Source organism: Amblyraja radiata, chromosome 30, assembly GCF_010909765.2.
Source record: "Amblyraja radiata isolate CabotCenter1 chromosome 30, sAmbRad1.1.pri, whole genome shotgun sequence".
Lineage (NCBI taxonomy): Eukaryota > Metazoa > Chordata > Chondrichthyes > Rajiformes > Rajidae > Amblyraja > Amblyraja radiata.
The window spans coordinates 9715275-9741338 of NC_045985.1; the positions used below are offsets into that span (position 1 = coordinate 9715275).

Consider the following 26064-nt stretch of genomic DNA (forward strand, 5'->3'; position numbering starts at 1 on the left):
TAACCACTGCCCCAACATCTGTCTCTCGGAGCCCCCCCTTATTCTGGCCCTCCTCCCTCCCTGCACCCCCACCACCAGAATCAGTCTGGTAGGCTCCCAAACCATCAAGTTTCTCTAGAGGTGCTCTATGAACCACTGAGGTACCTTATGTTTTTTTAAATGTACATTAGAGTGTGCAGTTCTAGTCATCCTGCTTTAAGGGCACCGTCAAACCGGGAATGATGTAACAAAGATTAGATACATAGAAACATAGAAACCAGGTGTAGGGGTAGGCCATTTGACTCTTCGAGCTAGCACCACCATTCAATATGATCATGGCTGATCATGCAAAATCAATACCCCATTCCTGCTTTCTCCCCATATCCCATGGTTCCGTTAACCCTAAGAGCTATGTCTAACTCTATCTTGAATACATCCAGTGAATTGGCCTCCACTGCCTTCTTTAGGCAGATAATTCCACAGATTCACAACTCTCTGTGTGGAAAAAGCTTTTCCTCATCTCAGTACTAAATGGCCTACACCTTATATTTAATTTGCGACCCCTGGTTCTGGACTCCCCCAACATCGGAAACATTTTTCCTGCATCTAGCGTGTCCAACCCCTTAAGAATTGTATATGTTTCTATAAGATCCCCTCTCCTTCTTCTCAATTCCATTGAATACTAGACTAAGTGGGACCCGTTGGGTCCCAGCATCACATGGGAGGGCTGGTCACCAACGTAATATTCCACCTCTCCACCAATTCCAATATTGCTCGCCAGTGGGGTGGGGGGTGGGGGGGGTGGGGCTGTCTGTTGCGCTAGTATGGTTGTTGCGGGCCAAAGGTACTGGTTTCCAGAGGGCTAGTATAGATATTGTGGGCCGAAAGGATTCTTGGGCTGGCAGCCAACTGTTGCAACGATTTTAAAAGCCAAGGCGAGGCAAACAATTGGGCTGCAGCCACACCTGACAACCAACATTCATTTTGTGAACACAAACTTTTTTTAAAAAGGCGGGGCAAACAATTGGGCTGCAGCCACTTTACAGTCGCATCGAGGGGACTCACCGTGGAGTAGACGTGCATTCAGTGTTATTCGCAGCTCAGAGAGCCATGACCCTCTCGCTTCCTGGGTCTGACAGACACTGACTGAGGCACGACACTTCCGGGTTTTATAGTCCCTCCCCCTGCCGCCAGCAGGGGCAGCAGAGAGAATGGGGAATCATTTAAAAACATGAATTTCTCTCCGATTTTCATCGATGGGAAAAATCCTCTGGTCCATGAAGGCGGAGCGGGTCTCTGAGTGAGGTGTCCAAAAATGACGGCCGTAGGTGGCGGTGTTCTCTCGGAAATCGCACCACAGTGGGCCAAAAGCGGTCAAGATCAGACTTTTAGTAATATAGAAGATAGATAGATAAGCCAAGTCGATCCATTCTTTCATCACATGACAGTCCCGCCATCCCAGGTATTAACCTGGTAAACCTACCCTGCACTCCCTCAAGAGCAAGAATGTCCTCCCTCAAATTAGGAGATCAAAACTACACATAATACCTAAGGTGTGGTCTCACCAGGGTCCTGTACATCTGCAGTAGGTCTTCCCTACGTCTCTACTCAATTCATCTCGCTGTGATGGGTACGGATTTTAACGGGTCTGGGGGGTTTGAGCTAGAAGGAGCTTTTTGATCGGCCGGATCATCTTCACCTTCTGGGTGGGTGGGTGTGGGATGGGTCACCGGCGAGCCGGAGTGGGATGATGGGTGTAAAATAAGAGGGCACCAGTTTAAGGAGAGAATGGGGAGACTGAGCGCCGTGACGGGCAGCCATTCCAATGGGCGGTAGAGAGATAGAAGGAGCTACCAGATGAAGCTCAGACACGGGTACAAATACTACAGGCTGACCTTTGCATCTGATGATAGACACAAAAATCTGAAGTAACAGCGGGCCAGACCGCATCTCTGGAAAAAAGGGATAGGTGACGTTTCGGGTCGAGACCCTTCCAGTTATCATCAATAGGAACAAAGAAAACTGTTTTACCTCGCTTTATGCCATAGGTTTCTCTCCACGGCGTGTTTAACGAAAAGTGGCGATCAGAATGCACATTGAATGTCCCGTTGTTGAATATGGACCATTCGCACCACCAGTAACATTCACAAGAACATAGAAACATAGAAAATAGGTGCAGGAGTCGGCCATTCGCCCTTCGAGCCTGCACCGCCATTCAATATGATCATGGCTGATCATCCAACTCAGTATCCTGTACCTGCCTTCTCTCCATACCCCCTGATCCCTTTAGCCACAAGGGCCACATCTAACTCCCTCTTAAATATAGCCAATGAACTGGCCTTACCTACCTTCTGTGGGAGAGAATTCCAGAGATTCACCACTCTCCGTGTGAAAAATGTTTTCCTCATCTCGGTCCTAAAAGATTTCCCCCTTATCCTTAAACTGTGACCCCTAGTTCTGGAACCGAATAGAAATACTGTGTTTATTCGCATTTTGTGCTTCTAATACAACATTACAAATAAAGTCAAATCCCTTTGGGCCGTGAAGCTTGCTTTTAAACTCTGTTTGTGAATGTTCCTGACTGCAAATTGACTTCTGCATTTCAGTTGTTATTCGAGGCTGCACTTCAACGAGATTGTACAAGATTGCACTTCAACGTAAAAGAGACGTGAGGACATTGTGTAAATGGAAGCGGGCTGTTGCTGTACGCACTCGATCTTGGAGGGAATATTCAATTTCTGATGCGCAAACAGGGGCAGTGGATGGACGAAGTAGCCGATGGCGTCCGCAGGCTTGGAATGGACTTTGGTCACTCACGATTTCTCTGAAACGGAGAGAGAGACGGCGAGAACGTGAAGGGAAGAGACGGGGCTCGAGCAGAGGAAAGCGGGAGCTGGTTGGAAACTGGCAGTGAGGGAGATGAAGCGTTAAAGCGGTGAACGAGAGCAGGAAGCAGCACCGATACAGACAGAGCACCGATACAGTCTGAAGAAGGGTCTCGACCTGAAACGTTGCCTATTTCCATCGCTCCATAGATGCTGCCTCACCCGCTGCGTTGCTCCAGTATTTTTGTCTACCACCGATACAGTATTTTAGTCTACCACCGATACAGACATGATGTACCTGAGAGAGAGGTGAGGGAGGGGTCTGGCGGCGACTGAAACACGGAATGATCTACGTATCCTACAGAGAGACGGGCAGAGACTGAGCACAACGAGCTCCCACCTGGAACCGGGAATTCGGTTTGAACCAATTCTTCCAAAGACCCGTTCCGAAGAAAATGAATCTGTTGTGTGGAGAGCAAATGCTGCAAACACGATATAAATACAAAGTCGGCGGACTTTAGGACCCGGGGGAGCCCGGAGCTCAGGACCCGCCGCCCGCGGCTGCTGCTGAACCCGCGGGAAGGGAGATTGTTTCCATCTTTATATTTCCACAAAAGTAATTTCTGTTCCGTTGACGGACGCGGTTAACGCGTTAAAATGAACGAATCGACAGACAGGTCTGATTTCAGTTGCTGTTTATTTCACTATTCCCACATTTACATTCCCCCTGGTTTTATTTCCGCGCTCACTGGAGTTTCACGACTCGGAATTTGGGGATTAAATGGGAGCCGTTCGTTCAGCGCCGACCTGTTGTCCACCGGGTTTCTGCCCCACAGCCCCTGAGCCCCGCTCCTGACGCCGATCCCGGGACCCGACCCTTTTACACACCCAGAGCGGAACCGCAGCAGATTCTCAGCCACTGGTTATCATGGTAAGTCGTGAAGTAAGGATAAAGTTTCCCGGTGAATTTATTCCCAGTGAAGGTGTGGAGATGGGACTTGGTGTCCGCGTCGTAAAATGAAACTGTCCCGGACTCGTAACTGAGATAGACTCCCACCCTCCCGGGTATGGGACGGGCGGGGATACTGGATGGAGGGGAGGTGAATGCATGAAACTCGTCACCCTGCCGCCTGATCCTCCAGACTCCAGTCTCCGGGGTCAGTGTGACCCGTCTCTTCCTCTCCACAGACTCTGCGGCGACTCCCAGACTCCAGTACTGAATCCCCGCCACCTCCACCACCCAGTAATGTCTCCCCGATGTGAATCCCTCCGATCCCAGCGCACACGGACTGCCTGTAAACCTCTTCCCGGTACAATCAGGCAGAATCCTCACGGTCCCGGTACATCTCATCCTCTTCCGATCCTCAGACACCTCGAGCTGCGGATGCGCTGTTTCCACATCCAGGGTGACGGAGACTGGGGGGAGAAGCAGAGAATCAGAGAGTCCCCGGGGGTCGGGGGAAAGACTTGGGCACAGGCGGGCGGATAACTGACACCTCGCCCGGGGTTTCACCCACAACAATATCGGATGATCATCAGATATCTTTCCCGCAGTTTTTCTCCCGGTTGGAGAGGGGAATTTCATGGCCATTGTGGAACTTGAGGGGGCGGATTCGTAGTGTTGGGGCGGGAATTTCCAGAGGTTGGACGAGTTCGGACATTGACATTGGTTGACAAATGAGTAGGTGTATTCAAAAGCTCAGGACCCTTGTTCAGACGTTCAGAAGTATTCTGACATCTTGCTGGTAGAGGGTGTTGGGGCGGGTTGTGCTGAGGGAGATCGTAGGAAGACGAGAAGGCTACGAGTAGTGACGAGAGGTGGCTAAAGAGGACGTAGAGTTGTGGTGGAGTCGCCATGATCATACTGAACGAGGGCGGACATGAGGGGCCAGATGACCCGCTTCTGTTTTCTTGAGAGGCGGTGAGACAGAGACAGGGTGGAGGGGTGCGCCTGTCGGTTGTGTTCAGGGATCTCACATCTCCAGCTGCCTGTGTGACAGTGAACCTTCCCAGCAGCTGCATTTGCTATTGGAATAAAACGACAATTCCACCTCAGCCCATAGTTACACACTAGCTCTCCATCCACACGTTACTCAGAGGGGAAAGGTAGAGGGACAGGTGCAGGGGAAGTACCTGGAGAGGGGGTGGTTTGAGTGGGAAGAGACGCGTTAACCTGGGAGTTGCGGAGGGAACGGTCTGCGGAAAGCATTAAGGGGTGAGATGGGACGTCATGGCCAGTGGTGGGATTCCATCTCCACCCAACGCAAGTGAGAGGCGGACACCAGCGAGAGGATTGTTTTGATAGGCCAATTGTTGGATGAATGCCAGAGATGAAAATAAAAAAGGGTGTGAGATATGGATGGAAGGGGTGAGAATCGTGAAGCCAGAGGAAGAGATGTCCGTGGAGGTTGTGGTGGAGGGGAGAAATGGATACGAGTCCAGGTGAGGTACAGGGAAAATCTGGTGTGGGGTGGGGGGTGGTCGAGAAGCTGCAGGAGGATGGGTGGGGGAGGGAGGGAGAAGGTGGGTGTTTGTGTGGGGGGTTATGTAAGTTTACAAAAAACAGAGAATGCTATATTCATACCGTCAGGTTGTAATCTGCTCCACTTAACGTCATCAGACATTTCTCTTATCATCGTGCTAAACACAAAGGGGTGATAGAACGTTTCAAAGGCCGGGGCAGCATCTGTCACTGACAACGATACGGTATCAACATTCGCACTGCAAATAGTAAACACATGGTTATAAATTGAGCATGTAATTGTTGTTACATTACACATCCACACAGAGTTTCACAGAGCATGTCCTACCTGCTCTTCCGACCAGCTTCATCCTGAAATAAATGAAACACAACTCTGAATTAATTGAGATACAAGAAATGCAAAATGCCGGTTTATATATATATATATATATATACTAGACCAAGTGGGACCCGTTGGGTCCCATCTTCACACGGGAGGGCTGGTCCCCCAACGCAATATTCCACCTCGCCACCAATTCCAATATTGCTGGCCAGTGGGGGAGGGGGAGATTTCCGGAGCGCTAGTATGGGTGATGTGGGCTGAAGGGACTGGTTTCCAGAGGGCTAATATGGACATTGTGGGTCGAATGGGTTCTTGGGCTGGCATCTCAGTCACTCAAGCCTGGTGTGCTGGCATCTCACTCACTCACGGCTGGTGGGCTGGCAGTTGAGTCAGGGCTATTCCTTGAAATTCCATTTCAAGCAGGGTGCAAGGCCACCAAATTCAATTGCAATTTCCTACCACTTCAAGCAGGGTGCAAGGCCTCCAAATTCAAGTGCCTTTTCATTTTCAAACCAACCACCTTTCCATTTTCAAACCAACCACCGTTTCATTTTCAAACCAACCACCTTTACATTTTCAAACTTCATATTCAAACCACATTAAGGGCACTCACAGGTCAGTAAAACCACGTCACAGTTTAGTAGATATGTGTTCAGTGTTATTCGCAGCTCAGTCGTGACCTCTTGCTCCCCCATCTTGCAGGGACTGAGGCACGTCTACACTTCCGGGTTTATAGTCCTCATTTCCCATTTCCCAACTCTGACCCCTGCGGACATGCATAGGGGGTCTTACACGAACGAACAAAGAACTCAGGGAGAATGTACAAGGAGTGTTAGTGAAAAACCTGCCGTTAATCTGCGGATCAAACTTACAGTAAAGACTGCACACGTCATGAGGTTTTTTTGGCTAATTAAAAAAGGAAAATTAACGGAAATTAATATTATCTTGATTAGTCACGGGTATGGGGAATAGGCAGAAGAATTGACTTAGGACAGGTAGATCAGCCACAATTGAATGGCGGAGTAGACTTGATGGGCTAACTCTGCTCCTATCACTTCTGAATGTATGCACTTATTATGGCCGCATCCACTGAGGTGCGGCGAAAAGCATTTGTTTGCAAGCTACCATGTCAAAGAAAAGACTGTACATGAATAAAAACAAGCCGTCCACAGTGTAGAGATAAAGGATAAAGGGTACAACATTTAGTGCAAGATTAAGCATTGAAATATCAGATAATGATAAGAGAATGAATTGAAGATAAAATCTCAGGTGGTCTTCCTGCCTGGTGCAGGTACAGCAGGCAGTGAAGAAAACGAATGGCATGTTGGCCTTTATAACAAGCGGAGTTGAGTATGGGAGCAAAGAGGTCCTTCTGCAGTTGTACAGGGCCCTGGTGAGACCACACCTGGAGTATTGTGTGCAATTTCCGTCCCCTAATTTGAGGAAGGACATTCTTGCTATTGAGGGATGCAGCGTAGGTTTACAAGGTTAATTCCCTGGATGGCGGGACTGTCATATGCTGAGAGAATGGAGCGGCTGGGCTTGTATACTCTGGAGTTTAGAAGGATGTTATTGAAACATATAAGACTATTAACGGTATGGACACGCTGGAGGCAGGCAACATGTTGTCGATGTTGGGGGGAGTCAAGAACCAGGGGTCACAGTTTAAGAATAAGGGGTGATCCATTTGGAACGGAGATGAGGAAACCCCTTTTCTCATAGAGACTTGTGAATTTGAGGAATTATCTGCCTCAGAAGGTGATGGAGGCCGGTTCCCTGGATACTTTCAAGAGAAAGCTAGATAGGGCTCTTAAAGGTAGCGGAGTCAAGGGATGTGGGGAGAAGGCAGGAATGGGGTACTGATTGGGGATGATTAGCCCTGATCACATTGAATGGCGGTGCTGGCTCGAAGGGCCGAATGGCCTCCTCCTGCACCTATTGTCGATTGTCTTTCAAAAGTTCCAATAGAGATTCGGTCAAGATAATATAGAACCCTCTACCACAGGAGTGGTAATTTCATGGGGAGGTGGATATAAACACGAGAGATGTGGGAACTGTAGGCACTGCTGGTGGATGTTGTGAGTAGGTGGGGAGAGGCTTGGGGGTAGCAGGAAAACCGAGAGCAGTGGATGGGCCGAATGTCCATGATGTAGAGAGGGGCGGAATTCTATGTTGATCACAGATGCACAAAAAGCTGCGTTATTTCAGAACAATGTCCCAACCTTTTGCTACAGTGCGATTTTTCACAGTGGCAGGCAGTGACTAGTGGGGTACCCCAAGGCTCAGTGCTGGGACCCCAGCTATTTACAATATATATTAATGATTTGGACGAGGGAATTGAATGCAACATCTCCAAGTTTGTGGATGACATGAAGCTGGGGGCAGTGTTAGCTGTGAGGAGGATGCTAGGAGGCTGCAAGGTGCCTTGGATAGGCTGGCTGAGAGGGCTAATGCATGGCAGATGCAGTATAATGTGGATAGATGTGAGGTTATCCACTTTCGTGGCAAAAACAGGAAAGTAGACTGTTATCTGAATGGTGGCAGATTAGGAAAGGGGGTGATGCAACGAGACCTGGGTGTCATGGTACACCAGTCATTGAAAGTAGGCATGCAGGTGCAGCAGGCAGTGAAAAAAGCAAATGGTATGTTAGCATTCATAGCAAAGGGATTTGAGTATAGGAGCAGGGAGGTTCTACTGCAGTTGTACAGGGTCTTGGTGAGACCACACCTGGAGTATTGCGTACAGTTTTGGTCTCTTAATCTGAGGAAAGACATTCTTGCCATAGAGGGAGTACAGAGAAGGTTCACCAGACTGATTCCTGGGATGTCAGGACTTTCATATGAAGAAAGACTGGATAGACTCGGTTAGAAGATTGAGGGGGGATCTTATAGAAACTTACAAAATTCTTAAGGGGTTGGACAGGCTAGATGCAGGAAGATTGTTCCCGATGTTGGGGAAGTCCAGAACAAGGGGTCACAGTTTAAGGATAAGGGGGAAATCTTTTAGGACCGAGATGAGGAAAACATTTTTCACACAGAGAGTGGTGAATCTGTGGAATTCTCTGCCACAGAATGTAGTTGAGGGCAGTTCATTTGGCTATATTTAAGAGGGAGTTAGATGTGGCCCTTGTGGCTAAAGGGATCATGGGGCATGGAGAGAAGGCAGGTACAGGATACTGAGTTGGATGGTCAGCCATGATCATATTGAATGGCGGTGCAGGCTCGAAGGGCCGAATGGCCTACTCCTGCACCTATTTTCTATGTTTCCATGATTTCCTTTAAACGAACCTGTAATGTGGCGCCTCACCTTCAGAAATAGCACACTGTCTTTTTGGTCCATTCTGTCCTGTAACTCCACGAGCTGCCGCTGAACATCATTTAAATTGTTTTGAATCCCCGTCAGATTTATCTTCATCTCATTTACGATCTTTTTTTTTTCTTCCCGGAGATCTCTGAGTAAGCGGTTCTCTTTCTCGGAGAGGATCTGGTGCAGTTTAACAAACCAGGCTTTGAAGTGAGACTTAAGGTTGTGTGACTCTTCCTGTCAAATGAAAGATGAAGATTAATACATCACGTTGTGGAATTGACTTGCCTTAAGACATAGAAGGCGAACATTTCACTCAGCGATTTCATGGAGCATTGAAATAGGGCTTCGGTCAACCATGTCCGGGTTGGCCTTTGTACACATCTGTCTTGGTCCATTCTACCTGCATTTCACTTTGCACATTTTTACCTTATCAATTGATGAGCTTGTTGAGGTGATTTCTTATTTGTTGTGCAAGGAATATGATAATCCCATCAATCCCAGGAGAGAGTGGGACAGAGAAAGAGTGAGAGGGAGAGGGGGGGAAGGAGATGATGGGAGAGAGATGAGGGAATAAGGGGGGAGTGGGGGGAGGGGGGGATGGGATGGAGAGTGGGGAGAAGTAAGGAGAGGATGGGGGAGGAGGAGGGGAATGGAGGAGAGAGTGGGGAGGGGAAAGGGAAGAGAGGGGGGAAGGGAGAGAGAGGGGGGGTGGTGAGGGGAGGGGAGGAGAGCGGAGAGGGGAGAATGGGGAGAAAGGGGGGTGGGAGGGGTAGGGGGTGAGGGAGGGGGATGGGGAGGAGGGCGGGGAGGGGGGAATGGGGGTGGGAGGGGGTGTTGGGAGAGGGGTGAGGGAGGGGGAGAGGGGGGATGGAGGAGGAGGGAGAGGGGGATGGGGGAGAGAGGGGGAGGTGGAGGGAGAGGAGGGGAGTGGGGGGGGGGGGGGGGGGAGAGCCATAACTATTTCCCACATGACCACAATACTTTAACATCTCTATAACCTCCCTGCACCCAAGATGTAAAGTTATTGCCTGCCCAATCTCGCTCTGTAGCTCAGGTTCTCGACTGTGCTATAGAGGCCTGGCCTATTGTTATTCGCGTCACAGGTAATGAATGTACACAAGATCAGGAAATGGAAACTGGAAAAGCCTCACCCGAACTCCAGATATCTTTAGTTTCTGTTGCTGCTCCATTTGCTCGATCTCTGATTCCTTTTTCGTGAGAGATTCGGAGGAAGATTTCATCTGATTCTGGAATTTGGGTTTAGACCAGGGAATAAAATGTCAGACAATAAACAAGGAATTGAACGATCAAGTGATCAGAATCGGTTTGCTTTTACCTTATAGAATTCTGCAGCTTCTGCTATCACCGTGAAGCTGTGAGACTTGTGTTCCTGCCCGGCTGCACACATCACACAGATCAGCTTCTTGTCAGTTTCACAAAACAGCTTCAGTTCTTCCTGATGATCCTCGCACTGACGTTTACGCTCATCTTTCCGATACAGGCTGTGATTTCGAGCTTTATCAGCCAGTCTCGCCAAGGCCCAACTAACTCTGAGGGTGCGCTCTTCAAACGCCTCTCCACATTCCGGGCAGGAGTTTCTCCCCTCCCTGTCCCAAAACCGTGTGATACAGGAGCGGCAGAAGTTGTGCCCGCACTCCAGTGCCACCGGGTCGGTGAAGAAATCCAGGCAGGTGGGACAAACTGCCTCATCGGTCCAACTCTCGACTTGTTTTTTCGAAGCCATTTTCCCTTCCTGGTTCAAAATGTTTTCACTGACGCGGAGCTGCTGAATATGGGCGGTCGCGGCGGCGCAGCGTTAGAGTTGCTGTCTTACAGCGAATGCAGCGCCGGGGACACGGGTTCGATGCTGACTTCGATGCCTTATCCCCTTTCCAAAGGCACAATATGCTGGAGTAACTCAGCGGGCCGGACAGGCTGCATCACGAGGAATGGGCGACGGTTCGGGTCGAGACCCTACTTCAGACAGTCTCGACCTCAAACGTCACCCATTCCTTCTCTCCAGAGATGCTGCCTGTCCCGCTGAGTTACTCCAGCATTTTGTGACTATGTCCTAATGTTGTACTCTGGGCCTTCATTGATGAGGTTCTGGATTCCAGTTGCCATTACTGGCTGCACTTCAATGTGATTTACGCAGGTAAAGCACTCTGTGGTCTCCGAAAAGGGATGTGAGGACATTGTATAAATGTTAGCGGGTTGTGACTATGCAATGCTGAGAACCATATGCTGCACATTGTAACTGTCACTTTTCTCTACCCGAAACGTTGCCTATTTCCTGCGCTCCGTAGATGCTGCTGCACCCGCTGAGTTTCTCCAGCATTTTTGTGTACCTTCGATTTTCCAGCATCTGCAGTTCCTTCTTGAACACCTTTCCTCTACCCATTGTACTGGAGTTTGCTTGAGTGCAGTTATCTTTGCTACTATCTACTTTGACTGGACAGTATGCAAAACAAACCCTTGTACACGTGAAAAATGATGAACTTAATAATAATAATAATAATAATGGATGGGATTTATATAGCGCCTTTCTAATACTCAAGGCGCTTTACATCGCATTATTCATTCACTCCTCAGTCACACTCGGTGGTGGTAAGCTACTTATGTAGTCACAGCTGCCCTGGGGCAGACTGACGGAAGCGTGGCTGCCATTCTGCGCCTACGGCCCCTCCGACCACCACCAATCACTCACACACACACACATTCACACACAGGCAAAGGTGGGTGAAGTGTCTTGCCCAAGGACACAACGGCAGTACATACTCCAAGCAGGATTCGAACCGGCCACCTTCAGGTTGCCAGCCGAACACTTAGCCCATTGTGCCATCTGTCGTCCCAACTTAGACCTAAACCAGTTTGGGACTGGAGACACTGCTGCATATCGGGTCGGGTGGTGGGTGGTCAGTGCTGAGGGTGGGAGGGGGGTGGATTGGGGCGGGCGGGGGGGTTCACATCCTCCGGTGTTTGTGTTCGCCCCCGTGTTGTTCGTGATCCGGGGGGCGCCCAGTTCTGATGGTGGCCTCACGCGCAGAGACTATTTGGAAATTCTGCAGCGAAAGTAACATATAGAAGACATATACATAGAAAATAGGTGCAGGAGGAGGCCATTCGGCCCTTCATTGTGATCATGGCTGATCGTCCCCTATCAATAACCAGTGACTGCCTTCTCCCCATATCCCTTGATCCCACTAGCTCCTAGAGCTCTATCTAACTCTCTCTTAAAGCCACCCAGTGACTTCACCGCCCTCTGTGGCAGGGAATTCCACAAATTCACAACTCTCTGGGTGAAAACGTTTTTTCTCACCTCAGTCTTAAATGACCTCCCCTTTATTCAAAGACTGTGGCCCCTGGTTCTGGACTCGACAAACATTGGGAACATTTTTCATGCATCTAGCTTGTCCAGTCCTTTTATAATTTTATGTTTATATAAGTGTTCCCCTCATCCTTCTAAACTCAAGTGAATACAAGCCTAGTCTTTTCAATCTTTCCTCATATGACAGTCCCGCCAACCCAGGGATCAATCTGGTGAACCTACGCTGAACTGCCTCAATCACAAGGATGTCCTTCCTCAAATTAGGAGACCATAACTGTACGCAATACTCCAGATGTGGTCTTACAACTGCAGAGGAACCTCTCTACTCCTATACTGAAATGCCTACTCACTGCCTGATGTACCTGCACGCCAACTTTCAGTGACCAGTGTACAAGGACACCCAGGTCTCGCTGTACCTCCCCCTTACCTAACCTAACCTAAGCATCTGTGGCGGGACATTGATGTTTCACGCTTGGAGTCGTCACCCTCAGACTTGATGGACGATTTTCTTGTATTTTAAATCGCGCGTAAAAAAACAACAAGCCTTTACAGAATTTACACAGTGGTAGTGGATGGACAAAGTAGCCGGAGGCGACCGCGGGCTTGGAATGGACTTTGGTCACTCGCGGTTTCATGAATCGGCGACAGAGACGGCGAGAAAGCGAAGGAAAGAGTCGGGACTCGAGCAGAGGAAAGTGGGAGCTGGTTGGAAACTGGCAGTGAGGGAGATGAAGCGTTAAAGCGGTGAACGAGAGCAGGAAGCAGCGCCGATGCAGACATGATGTACCTGAGAGAGAGGTGAGGGAGGGGTCTGGGGGCGACTGAAACAAGGAATGATCTACGTATCCTACAGAGAAACAGGCAGAGACTGAGCACAACGAGCTCCCACCTGGAACCGGGAATTCGGTTTGAACCCATTCTTCCAAAGACCCGTTCCGAAGAAAAGGAATCTGTTGTGTGGAGAGCAAATGCTGCAAACACGCTATAAAGTCGGCGGACTTTAGGACCCGGGGAGCCCGGAGCTCAGGACCCGCCGCCCGCGGCTGCTGCTGAACCCGCTGGAAGGGAGATTGTTTCAATCTTTATATTTTCACAAAAGTAATTTCTGTTCCGTTGCCGGACGCGGTTAACGCGTTAAAATGAACGGATCGACAGACAGCTCTGATTTCAGTTGCTGTTTATTTCACTCTTCCCACATTTACATTCCCCCTGGTTTTATTTCCACGCTCACTGGGGATTCACGACGCGGAATTTGGGGATTAAATGGGAGCCGTTCGTTCAGCGCCGACCTGTTGTCCACCGGGTTTCTGCCCCACAGCCCCTGAGCCCCGCTCCTGACGCCGGTCCCGGGACCCGACCCTTTTACACACCCTGGAGCGGAACCGGAGCAGATTCTCAGCCACTGGTTTTCATCCCAGGTTCAGAAGAAAGGATAAAGTTTCTCCGTGAATTTATTCCCAGTGAAGGTGTGGAGATGGGACTTGGTGGCCGCGTCGTAAAATGCAACTGTCCCGGACTCGTAACTGAGATAAACTCCCACCCTCCTGGGGATGGGACGGACGGGGAGACGGGACGGAGGGGAGGTGAGTGCATCAAACTCGCCACCCAACTGCCCGATGCTCCAGACTCCAGTCTCCGGGGTAAGTGTGGCCCGTATCTTCCTCTCCACAGACTCTGCGGCGACTCCCAGATTCCACCACTTACTCCCCGCCACCTCCACCTCCACCTCCCAGTAATGTCTCCCCGATGTGAATCCCTCCGATCCCAGCACACACGGACTGCCTATAAATCTCTCCCCGGTGTCAGGGAGACTCCTCCGAGTCCCGGTCCATCTCACCCTCTTCCGATCCTCAGACACCTCGAGCCGCGGATGCGCTGTTTCCACATCGACGGTGACGGAGACTGAGGGGTGATATGCAGAGAATCAGAGAGTCCCCGGGGGTCAGGTGGGGGGGGGGGGGGGGGGGTGTGGGGGGAGACTCGGGCAGCAGCAGCGGCCCCGGGACCGGGATTTCAAAAGGGGGTGGACGAGAGATTGTGGTTGTCATTGACAAATGAGAAGGTATATTCATAAGGTACACAAAATTGCTGGGGAAACTCAGCGGGTGCAGCGGGTGCAGCAGCATCTATGGAGCGAAGGAAATAGGCGACGTTTCGGGCCGAAACCCTTCTTCAGACTGATGGGGGGTGGGGGGGGGGGGGGGGGAAAGAAAGAAGGAAAAGGGGGGGTGGAGGAGGAGCCCGAGGGCGGGCGGATGGGAGGGTGGGAGGAGACAGCTAGAGGGTTAAGGAAGGGAAGGTACAATTTTGTGTACCTTCGATATTCCAGCATCTGCAGTTCCCTTTTGAACACAGTTCGGGACACTTAAGTTCGGGACACTTCCTCAAAAAGTAGAATTCCGATATCTTGCTGGTAGTTGTTGGTGGTGGTGGTGCGGGAGGAGGGGGTGGGGGTGGTGGTGGTGCGGGGGGAATGGGTGGGGGTGGTGGTGGTGCGGGAGGAGGGGGGGCGGAGGTTGGGGGGGGGTGATATTGATGTAAGAGGAGAATGACCGGAGTGGTGATTAGAGGTGGTTAAAGGGGAAGTAGAGTTGTGGTGGAGTCGCCATTATCATAGTGAACGAGGGCGGACATAAGGGGCCACTTGACGTGCTCCTGTTTTCTTGCGAGGCGGTGAGACAGACACAGAGGGAGGGGTGTGACTGTCAGTTACGTTCAGGGATCTCACATCTCCAGCTGCCTGTGGAACAGTGAGCCTTCCCAGCAGCGGCGTTTGCTACTGGAATAAAACGACAATTCCCCCTCAGCCCATAATTCCACACAAGCTCTGCATCTACACGTTACTCACATGTGTCTGATAAATGAGGAGAAATTAATCTATGTCAGCTTGATGTGACAGAATCTCTGCAGAGAAAAGGAATGGGTGGCTTTTCGGGTCGAGACCCTTCTTCAAACCGAAGTCAGGGGAGAGGGAGATACAGAGATAAATAAATGCAAGGTGTGAAAACGAAACAAAGGGCATGGTGATCAAGGGAAATGTAGAACAGATCGCTGTTAGCTGGGAGAAGCAAACAGAGATAAAATGCAATCGGAGACCGTCAAACTTGTCTGAGAGCTGCGAAGAGGAGTGATGAGGAGGGAGTGAAAGAAAGTGTTACTTGAAGTTAGGGAAGTCAATATTCATCCCACTGGGGTATAAGCTGCCCAAATGAAATCTGTGGTGCTGTTCCTCCAATTTGCACTTGGCTTCACTCTGATATTGGAGGAGGCCCAGGACAGAAAGGTCAGATTGGGAATGGGAGAGTTAAAATGCTGAGCAACCGGGAGATCCTGTAAGTTTAGGCGGACTGAGCGGAGGTGTTCAGCGAAACGATCGCTGAACCTTCACTTAGTCTCGCCGATGTACAGGAGTCTACACCTGATACAGCGGATACAGTAGATGCGGTTGGAGGAGGTGCAGGTGAACCTCTGCCTCACCTGAAAAGACTGTTGGGGTCTTTGGATGGAGTTGGAGGGAGGAGTTAAAGGGACAGGTGGTGCATCTCCTGTGGTTGCAGGGGGAGTACCTGGAGAGGGGGTAGTTTGGATGGGGAGGGGACGAGTCAAACAGGGAGGTGCAGAGGGAACGGTCTGCGGAAAGCGGAAAGGGGTGGGGATGGGAAGTTGTGGCTTGTGGTGTGATTCCATCTTCACCCAACACAAGTGAGAGGCGGATACCAGCGAGAGGATTGTTTTTGATAGGCCAATGGTTGGATGAATGCCAGAGATGAAAAGACAAAGGGTGTGAGATAAGGATGGAAGGGGTGAGAATCGTGAAGCCAGAGGTAGAGATGTCGGTGGATTTTGTGGTGGAGGGGAGAAATGGATATGAGTCCAGGTGAGGTACAGGGAAAAGATGGTGGGGATGGGATCGAGAAGCTGCAGGAGGATGGGGTGGGGGAGGGAGGGAGAAGGTGTGTGTGTGTGTGTGTGAGGGTGAGGGGGAGATTATGTAAGTTAACAAAACAGAGAATGCTATATTCATACCGTCAGGTTGTAAGCTACTCCGCTGAATGGCATCAGATATTTCTCTTAACATTGCGCTAAATACAGAGGGGTGATAGAACGTCTCAAAGGCCGGGGCAGCATCTGTCACTGACAACGATACGGTATCAACACTCACACTGCAAATAGTAAACACATGGTTATAAATTCAGCATGTAATTTTTGTTACAATACACATCCACACAGAGTTTCATTCAAGAGCATGTCCTACCTGCTCTTCCGACCAGCTTCATCCTGAAATAAATAAAACACAAATCGGAATTAATCGACTTGCAAGAAACACCAACTCTTACTCATTCCCCCAGATCCCTTCCCCCTCCAATCCTCCATCTGGCTTAACATATCACTGCATTTTTCATAACTGACCCCCTTATCTATGCTTTTCATCTCTGGCCGATGTCCACCCAACTGCCAGGCAAACCTCCCTCATCTGTATCCTTTGCCAGTCATGAGGATTTGTCGAACTCCATCGCTTTTCCAGCTCCCCAGCCCTCCCAACAACAATCTGAAGAAGGGTCCCGACCCGAAACGTCACCCATCCAAATCCCCCACAGATGTTGCCTAACGCACTGAGTTGCTCCAGCACTAGATTTTTTCATTCTGAATTCATTGGGACTGATGGTTCACATCACAACAGAAACAATTCCATAGAACTTTAGGAGCTGCTGAAAAATCCCGTTTCCCCATCTCTGACCCCTGCTAGAACGGATTGAGGATATTACATGAATCAACAAAGAACCCAGGGAGAATGTGCAACGAATGTTAGTGAAAAATCTGCCGTTAATCTGAGGATCAAATTTACAGGAAAGACTGCACACTTCGCGAGTTTTTGGGGCTAATTAAAGGAAAATTAACGGATTTTAATACAATCTTGGTTAGTACGGGTGTCAGGAGGTATGGGGAGAAGGCAGGAGAATGAGGTTCGGACAGGTAGATCAGCCACGATTGAATGGCGGAGTAGACTTGATGGGCTAAATTCTGCTCCTATCACCTGAACTTAAGAACGTATTATTGTCACGTGTACTGAGGTACGGCGAAAAGCGTTTGTTTGCATGCTGTCCTGTCAAAGAAAAGACTGTACATGAATGAAAACAGGCCGCCCACAGTGTAGAGATAAAGGATAAAGGGTACAACATTTAGTACAAGATTAAACATTGAAATATCAGATCATGATAAGAAAGTGAATTGAAGATAAAATCTCAGGTGGTCTTTCAAAAATTCCACTAGAGATTCAGTCAAGATAATATAGAACCCTCTACCACAGGAGTGGTAATTTCATGGGGAGGTGGATGAAGGTGGATAAAGACGAGAGATGTGGCAACTGTGGGCACTGCTGGTGGATGTTGTGAGTAGGTGGGGAGAGGCTTGGGGGGAGCAGGAAAACTGACAGCAGTGGATGGGCCGAATGTCCATGATGTAGAGAGGGGCGGAATTCTATGTTGATCACAGATGCACAAAAAGCTGTGTTATTTCAGAACAAAGTCACAACGCTTTGCTACAGTGCGATTTTCTTTAAACGAACCTGTAATGTAGCGCCTCACCTTCAGAAATCGCACGCTGTCTTTTTGATCCATTCTGGCCTGTAACTCCACGAGCTCCCGCTGAACGTCATTTAAATTGTTTTGAAACTCCGTCAGCTTTATATTCATCTCATTTACAATCTTCCTCCTTTCTTCCTCGAGATCTCTGAGTAAGCGGTTTTCTTTCTCGTAGAGGATCTGGTGCAGTTTAACATACCAGGCTTTGAAGTCAGACTGAAGGTTGTGTGACTCTTCCTGTCAAATGAAAGATGAAGATTAATACATCACGTTGTGGAATTGTCTTGCCTTAAGACATAGAAGGCGAACATTTCACTCAGCGATTTCATGGAGCATTGAAATAGGGCTTCGGTCAACTATGTCCAGGTTGGCTTTTGTACATATCTGTCTTGGACCATTTTACCTGCGTTTCACTTTGCACGTTTTTGCCTTGACAATTGAAGAGCTTGTCCAGACGGGGTCACAGGGAGTATGCGTGAACTGCACAGTGAGAACCCGATATCACGGTAGACGCACTACTTCGTGTCACGGAGTTATACACCACAGAAGCAGCGTGCCAGTCGACGGGGCAGTCCCGCCGGCACAATGTCCATAATCACATGCTCTTACCTCTCATGTAGACCCTACATTCTCTAAAAAATACTTTAAACAAAAAACATTGAAATCATACTTTTACAATGCACTAAAACATTTTGAATCCATCAAATTTCAAAAGGTCCTTACCGTGGGAGGTGGGTGCCTCCTCACACACCCTCTCCCCCGTTCGGTCGAGCGCTCTATCGCCGAGTATCCCCGAGGCCGGTGATCAGTGATCGCTCAGCGCTCCCCCCCCCCCCCCCCCCCCCCGGGAGAGTGAGGGGGTGAGGGGGGGAGAGGGGGGGAAGGGAGAGAGAGACATATCTATTTCCCTCATGACCACAATACCGTAACATCTCTATAATCTCCCTGCACCCCAAGTAGTAAAGATATTGCCTTCCCAATCTCGCTCTGTAGCTCAGGTTCTCGACTGTGCTATACAGGCCTGGCCCATTGTTGTTATTCGCGTCACAGGTAAAGGATATACACAAGATCAGGAAATGGAAACTGGAAAGTCTCATCCGAACTCCAGATATCTTTAGTTTCTGTTGCTGCTCCATTTGCTCGATCTCTGATTTCTTTTTCGTGAGAGATTCGGAGGAAGATTTTAATTATTGACTATTTTATTTTTTCTTTCCTGTAAAGCACCTTGAATTGCTGTTTGCACGAATGGTGCTATACAATAAATTTGCCTTGCCTGGCCTTGCCTTAACAAGTTGTTATACAATGTCATCAATCTGCATTCATCCACATTCCTCAGTAAATGTTATTGTGTTTTGAATGAGTATTAATGACGTCATGTTCCTTTGAATAAAATTCACGCGGCGTCAATAATAATTGTTTAAAACACAATTACATTTACAGAGGAATGTAGAACGATGACACATTGAGAATTTCTTTAAACTCACCATCATGAGTGAGGGCCCCGGACCGCGAGAAGGGGCTTCTCCTTGGTGCGCAGGTTAGTCATTCACCTACCGACCCACGTTGTGTCTCTCTGTGTTTTGCTCTCTTTCTCCCTCCCTCTCTCTCTCTCCCGCTCCCCACCTCGTCTCCCTCTAGCTCTCCCACTCCCTCTCTCTCACCCTGTCGCCTCAGCATTCCCAGAATCATTGACGTTTAGCGGTAGACAAAAATGCTGGAGAAACCTAGCGGGTGAGGCAGCCGCCTTGCCCGCTGAGTTCCTCCAGCACTCTGTGTTTTTTGTTTGGGTCTGAAGTTGAAGGTGGCTCAGCGGGACGGGCATGGGCTCTGGGGAGAGGGTTGTGTTTCTGGTCGAGACCCTTCTTCAGTACTCTCACCGACCAGAGTTCAATTCAGTCTGAAGAAGGGTCTTCTCTCCAGAGTCGCTGCGCTGCCTGTCCTGCTGAGTTACTACAGCTTTATGTCTATCTTCAATTTCAGAGGAATACAATTTCTCACGGGTGGCTTATAACGTCTCTAACCCCCTCTGGGACCCTCTGAATACCTCTAAACCCCCTCAATTCCCCCCTATTTCCCTCTATAACACTTCTGAACATCTGAAGCCCTCTAAACATCTCTAAACCGTTTAAACCCCTCTAAACTAGGAGGCTACAAGGCAACGACGAGTCAGCCTACAGGGAGGAGGTCCAGCACCTGACAACCTGGTGTGCCAACAATAACCTCGTCCTCAACTCCAAGAAGCCGAAGGAAATTATTGTCGACTTCAGGAAGATCAGTGGGGGCAGACATACCCCCATCCATATAAACGGGACTGAGGTGGAGCGCGTCTCCAACTACAAATTCCTCGGGGTACACATCTCGGAGGATCTGTCCTGGTCCCTCAACACCTCCAAGCTGATCAAAAAGGCGCAGCAGCGCCTTTACTTCCTGAGGAGGCTCAAGAAAGCTCACCTGTCCCCCCAGATCCTGACCAACTTTTACCGCTGTGCCATCGAAAGCATCCTGACCACCTGCTTCATGGGATGGTACAGCAGTTGCACTGTAGCGGACTGGAAGGCACTACAACGGGTGGTGAAAACCGCGCAGTACATCATCTGTGCCCAGCTCCCTGCCATGGATGCCCTCCACCGAAAACGGTGTCTGAGACGGGCCGGGAAGATCATTAAAGACCCCTCTCACCCCAACCATGGACTGTTTGCCCTCCTCTCATCAGGGAGGCGGTACAGGAGCCTCAGGTCTCATACTAGTAGGATGAGGAACAGCTTCTACAATATTACCATCACATTGCTGAACTCGGAGTCCCGCCGATAGATTTCTCCAGTCCCTCAGTCCACATTGTTTGATTATTCTGTATTTTGATTATTCTGTATTTTTTTTTCTATATTGCACTACTATTACGGACTGACGCTAAACTGCATTTCGTTGTACCCATACTTGTATTTGTGCAATGACATTAAAGTTGAATTGAATTGAATTGAATTGAATTGAATTGAATTGAATTGAATTGAATTGAATTGACTTGGATAGGCTGGGTGAGTGGGCAAATGCATGGCAGATGCAGTATAATGTGGATAAATGTGAGGTTACCCACTTTAGTGGCAAAAACAGGAAAGTAGACTATTATCTGAATGGTGGCCGATTAGGAAAAGGGGAGATGCAACGAGACCTGGCTGTCATGGTACACCAGTCATTGAAAGTAGGCACGCAGGTGCAGCAGGCCGTGAAGAAAGCATTCATAGCAAAAGGATTTGAGTATAGGAGCTGGGAGGTTTTACTGCAGTTGTACAGGGTCTTGGTGAGACCACACCTGGAGTATTGCGTACAGTTTTGGGCTCCTAATCTGAGGACTGTAAAAGGACTTGTTCCAACACACAAAGTCTCTTACCAAGTATCTTTATTTATTCACTACACACATTATGCCCTAGCTGTCCGTGGTCATCACTGGGACTAGAGAGAGAGCTAGAGGCGGGGAAGCTACAATTATACAGGAGACAATGGGGCGTGGTTAGTAGTGGTGAGGTCACTATGTTAAAGGAGCATGCACTGATCTACATCCTTTCTCTTGGAAACAAAGCGACCACGGCTCATACGCTAGAGGCAAACCAGGAACAGTTGGAAAACATAATGAAGCAGACTACTCGCCCACTCCGTACCGGACAGGCGGCTTGACCAAACGCCCAGAGCGGGTGCGCAACCCGCCTTCCCCTTCCACCGCAGGAGCAACAGGAACGGGGGCAGGGACAGAGATAGGGGAACCGGGAGACGAAAGCCCAGGGGGAGGAGGAGAACAAGGCAACGGAACGGGATCCACAGCAGGCGAAGGAGGAGAAGGGGGACCGTGTGGGCTGGGCACCATGAGCTGAGAGGGAAGGGTCCGTGGCATGCGAGGAGTGACAGGGGCAGGAGTAGTCGCAGGCGGCGGTGAATGGACTGGCGGCGGGGGCTGGACAGGTGGCGGGGAATGAACAGGCGGCGAAAACGGGTCCGCGGGAGGCGGAGCAGGTTCGTTGACTAGCAGCAGGTGCTGGCGTGTCCGACGGTACACGGTGCCCTCGTAATTAACCAGGTAGGACCGGGGAGAGTCGGCATTGCCAACGACAACGGCCAGCCGGTGATGACCGGAGGTGGACATCATCCGAACAACCTGGCCCGGGAACAGACGGGGTCTAGTGGTGCGGGACATGAGGCGCTGGGCAGGCGAACCAAGTGCGGGGTCCCGGGAAATGTTGCGGAGGTTGAGGAGGGCAAGATAGAAGTCCGAATGGGACAGACGGCAATGTTCCAGCAGCTCCTTGGCACTGCGGACAGCGCGCTCCGCAAGGCCGTTGCTCTGCGGGTACTCGGGGCTGCTGGTGATGTGGCGAAAGTTCCATAGGGCGGCGAAAGCTTCCCGATGACGGCAACAGACGTGAGGGAGGGCAGCTGGTCCACCTCGAACCAGCTGGAGTAGGAGTCCACCAGGACCAGGAAGTGTTTGCCACGCCATTCGAAAATGTCAGTGGCGACAGCCATCCACGGCAGCTCGGGAGCCGGCTGCTGCATGAGAGGCTGGCGTTGTTGATGAGGCAGTAGGCTGTTGCAGGCAGCACAGGCGGAGACCCTGTCACGAATCTCCGGAATCATGCCAGGCCAGAAAAACTGAGCTTGAGATTGATCTCACGAGCCCGGTCCAGGACTTGGCGTAGGTGCAGGTCGTGCTCAGCGACGTCCTTCCCGTATACCAAAATGTCATCAACAATAATAGCACATGGCAACCCGGCAAACAGCTGTTCCATGGTCCGCTGGAAAACCTCACTTGCTGAGTTGATCCCGAAGGGCATGCGAAGAAAACGAAACCTGCCGAAAGGTGTGCTGAAGGTGGTTAAAAAAGACGAACGTTCATCCAGAGGGATCTGCCAAAAGGAGCTCTTGGCATCTAAGACCGAGAAGACAGTGGCAGGACCAACCTGTGCAGCGACGTCCTCCACCGTCCGCATGGGGTAGTGCGGGCGTTGGATAGCAAGGTTCAGGTCCTTCGGGTTGATGCATATCCTGATCTCGCTGGCGTCTTTCTTGGCAGCAACGACCATGGTGGAGACCCACAGGGTGGGTGCGCTCACCTCCCTGAGAATGCCAGTGGAAACCATATCACGAAGTGTGGACTCCACGCGGCCCTTCATGGCAAAAGACACACGGTGGGCCGGTCTAACGACCGGGTCGACCCCCGGGTCAACAACGATTTTATAGGCACAGGGCATGATCAGCGGCAGTGTGTTCGACCAGGGACTGCATCTGCCAAGAGGGAACAATGTTAACGTTCAGTACCATCAGGTCAGACGATTCGTATGGATGGCGGGCAACGGAAGGGAGCGGCGCACGGGACAATGTGTCGGCCACGAACATTTCCTTGCCCTTGCGGTACACAATGTTGAATGTGAATCGTTGGAGCTGCAGCATCATTCGCTGCAACCGCGAGGAGGCCGCATGGATAGGCTTGTTCAAGATAGAAACCAGCGGCTGGTGGTCCGTTTCAATGGTGAAACTTCTGATACCATGTAAAAGGTCTTGTTCCAACACACAAAGTCTCTTACCAAGTATCTTTATTTATTCACTACACACATTATGCCCTAGCTGTCCGTGGTCATCACTGGGACTAGAGAGAGAGCTAGAGGCGGGGAAGCTACAATTATACAGGACAATGGGGCGTGGTTAGTAGTGGTGAGGTCACTATGTTAAAGGAGCATGCACTGATCTACAAGGACTTTCATATGAAGAAAGACTGGATAGACTCGGCTTGTACTCGCTAAAATTTAGAAGATTGAGGGGGGATCTTATAGTTTGCTAGATATGAACTGTTTTGGGAGAGAAAAATGCTCACGGCAGACCAAACGTGTTAAACAGAAATTGGTCAGATATTGAGCTTTACACAGTGGGAAATCATGTGAAATAATCACTGAATTTAATTTTAAATGAATGTACCTGCATGTTATACTGTTTAGTTTGGAGATACAACCAGATTGTCCACTGAGTTCGCACCGACCAGCGATTTTTGTTTTCCTATTTGATAAATTTATTTGGCGGCCAATCAAACGCTGTCTCTAAGGGGGTTGCATCCAATCACCAACCAGCTTGCCTTAAAATTCCCGTCCATTCAACAAATAGGTCTCCTCCCGTCCAATCAGCCGCTGTCTCCAAGGGCATTGTGTCCAATCACAAATTGCAGTTTAATGGGAATTAGCTGCTACAGGTAAAGGTTGGAAGCAGCGGAACTACTGACAGTCAAACGGGAGGGAGCAGGAGAGATTCACACAGTGTAGAATCCATAGCACCTAGTGTACAATTTCATAATATAAACTAAATAACTGGGCTGACAGACCTTGGCTGGGAATCTGGGGTTCACCAAAATTGTTCCCAATTGGGCCCCGCACCCCCTAAGGCCGGCCCTGCTCCAGGCGCTCTCTCTCTGCCCCAGGTTCACTTTTCCCGCGGTTAATACATCGACCGATCCTGCAATACCGGTTTCTATCAGCAGGAGGGGCTCCAGCAGTGGCGAAAATGCACAAACCTTTGCACAGCTCGGCATCTCCATCTGGTGGCTGAAGGCAGCAATGCAATGAACTGATCTTAGTGAGGTGGAATAGTGGAGGGGGCCCCCTCAATGCAGGAGCGAGAAATAAACATCTGGCAGAATTAAAAGGATAAAGAAGTGTTTGTGGAGGATAAGAGTCAAGGGTCGAGACCCAGAATCAGGACGAAATGATACAACAAACATACAACATTCTTAAGGGAGGTACACAAAATTGCTGGGGAAACTCAGCGGGTGCAGCAGCATCCACATTCTTAAGGGGTTGGACAGGCTAGATGCAGGAAGATTATTCCCGATGTTGGGGAAGTCCAGAACTAGGGGTCACAGTTTAAGGATAAAGGGGAAATCTTTTAGGACCGAGATGAGAAAATCATTTTTTACACACAGAGAGTGGTGAATCTGTGGAATTCTCTGTCACAGAAGGTAGTTGAGGCCAGTTCATTGGCTATATTTAAGAGGGAGTTCGATGTGGCCCTTGTGGCTAAAGGGATCAGGGAGTATGGAGAGAAGGCAGGGATGGGATACTGAGTTGGATGATCAGCCATGATCATATCGTATGGCGGTGCAGGCTCGAAGGGCCGAATGGCCTACTCCTGCACCTATTTTCTATGTTTCTATGCTGGATTACAGATTCCAGCATCTGCAGACTTTTGTATCTCCGTGAATTCAGGACTTCAACAGCATCAATAACAGAAAATGTTTTCATGTGCAGCAGGACTGACAGGGTCAGGGCAAATTCCGACCAGAGACTCAGAATGCCAATTCAGGTTCTCTCTGCCCAGATCCTGCCCGACCAACGGCGGACCCATCCCAAGCCCACTTGACCATCGCAGTTTTGTCCACCAACACAACGGAGGTCTGGACTCAGACAAAAAGGTCTGAGTTTGTGATTTTGCAACCCACTTTGTTGGGAATTGGGAATACTGATTACAAGTCTGGAAGATTGGGTGATGGAATGGCAACATTACTTGAGTGAGGAGCTGTGGAGGCGCCTGATAGCAACCCATGGTCACGAGGAACCATCGGCTCTTGGTGGGGGAGGCGCGAGTCACAGAGTCGTTATCTGAATTGTTATTTAAGGCCCGTCTCAGCTGAGGAGAGCACGCTCTTGTGTCCGACTAGTTTTTGGCTGGTCTCCTGCCAGGCCCCGCCACAGAGCGAGGATGATTTGCTAACATTGGAGTCAGGAAGAGAACTTGTGTGTCGCACAGTTTTGGGAGGGAAAGTCATGAGGGTTGATATAGATGCAACCTCACATTAAGGACAAGAAAGAATTTCATTACTCCACCTCGGTACATATCTATACTATTACTAAAAGTCTCATCTTGACCACTTCCTGTCTGTGTTGTAAATACATTTTAGAAAAAATGCTACCCTATATAGCTATGATTTTTTTGCCATGTTACTCATCGTTCCCCTCTCCTCCAAACGCCCCAAGGTTTTTTCCGAGCGGTGAAATAATAAAAAAAGTTCTGAATGTGTAACAAATCGTGAGATCAGCTGATTGGTCTTGTCGCCTGTCACTCACCATGATGAAGGTAACGCCCCTTCCGGGGGCCAGGAGAATAAAGCCCCAGATGCCGGACGTGAGCCAGTCAGTCTGGAAGACCGTGAGTGAGATTTGAGTCCAGAACTTTGATTCTACGCCGTGTGTGAACTGAGCTGAGCTGTGCC

The 26064-nt window shown here is 49.7% G+C and overlaps 1 protein-coding gene across 1 annotated transcript; it reads right to left on the reverse strand.

Moving 5' to 3' along the window:
- Positions 1–3484: 3484 nt before the first annotated feature.
- On the reverse strand, positions 3485–10737 carry LOC116989851 (zinc-binding protein A33-like). Its single transcript, XM_033047419.1, has 6 exons — positions 10252–10737; positions 10067–10162; positions 8916–9149; positions 5615–5637; positions 5389–5525; positions 3485–4220 (listed from the first exon to the last, which is right to left on the reverse strand). Exons 1-6 carry the CDS (start codon positions 10657–10659, stop codon positions 3685–3687), a joined length of 1434 nt encoding a protein of 477 aa, XP_032903310.1. The 5' UTR covers positions 10660–10737; the 3' UTR covers positions 3485–3684.
- Positions 10738–26064: the final 15327 nt, after the last annotated feature.

Bases quoted from the DNA above. Each gene is read 5' to 3' on its own strand.
- LOC116989851 (XM_033047419.1), bottom strand. From the start codon at position 10,659: ATGGCTTCGAAAAAACAAGTCGAGAGTTGGACCGATGAGGCAGTTTGT. The intron at 10,163-10,251 runs GTAAAAGCAAAC...CCCAAATTCCAG, and splicing joins AAGCTGCAGAATTCTATAAG to AATCAGATGAAATCTTCCTC. The intron at 4,221-5,388 runs GTATGAATATAG...TTCTCCCCCCAG, and splicing joins GAGCAGATTACAACCTGACG to TCTCCGTCACCCTGGATGTG.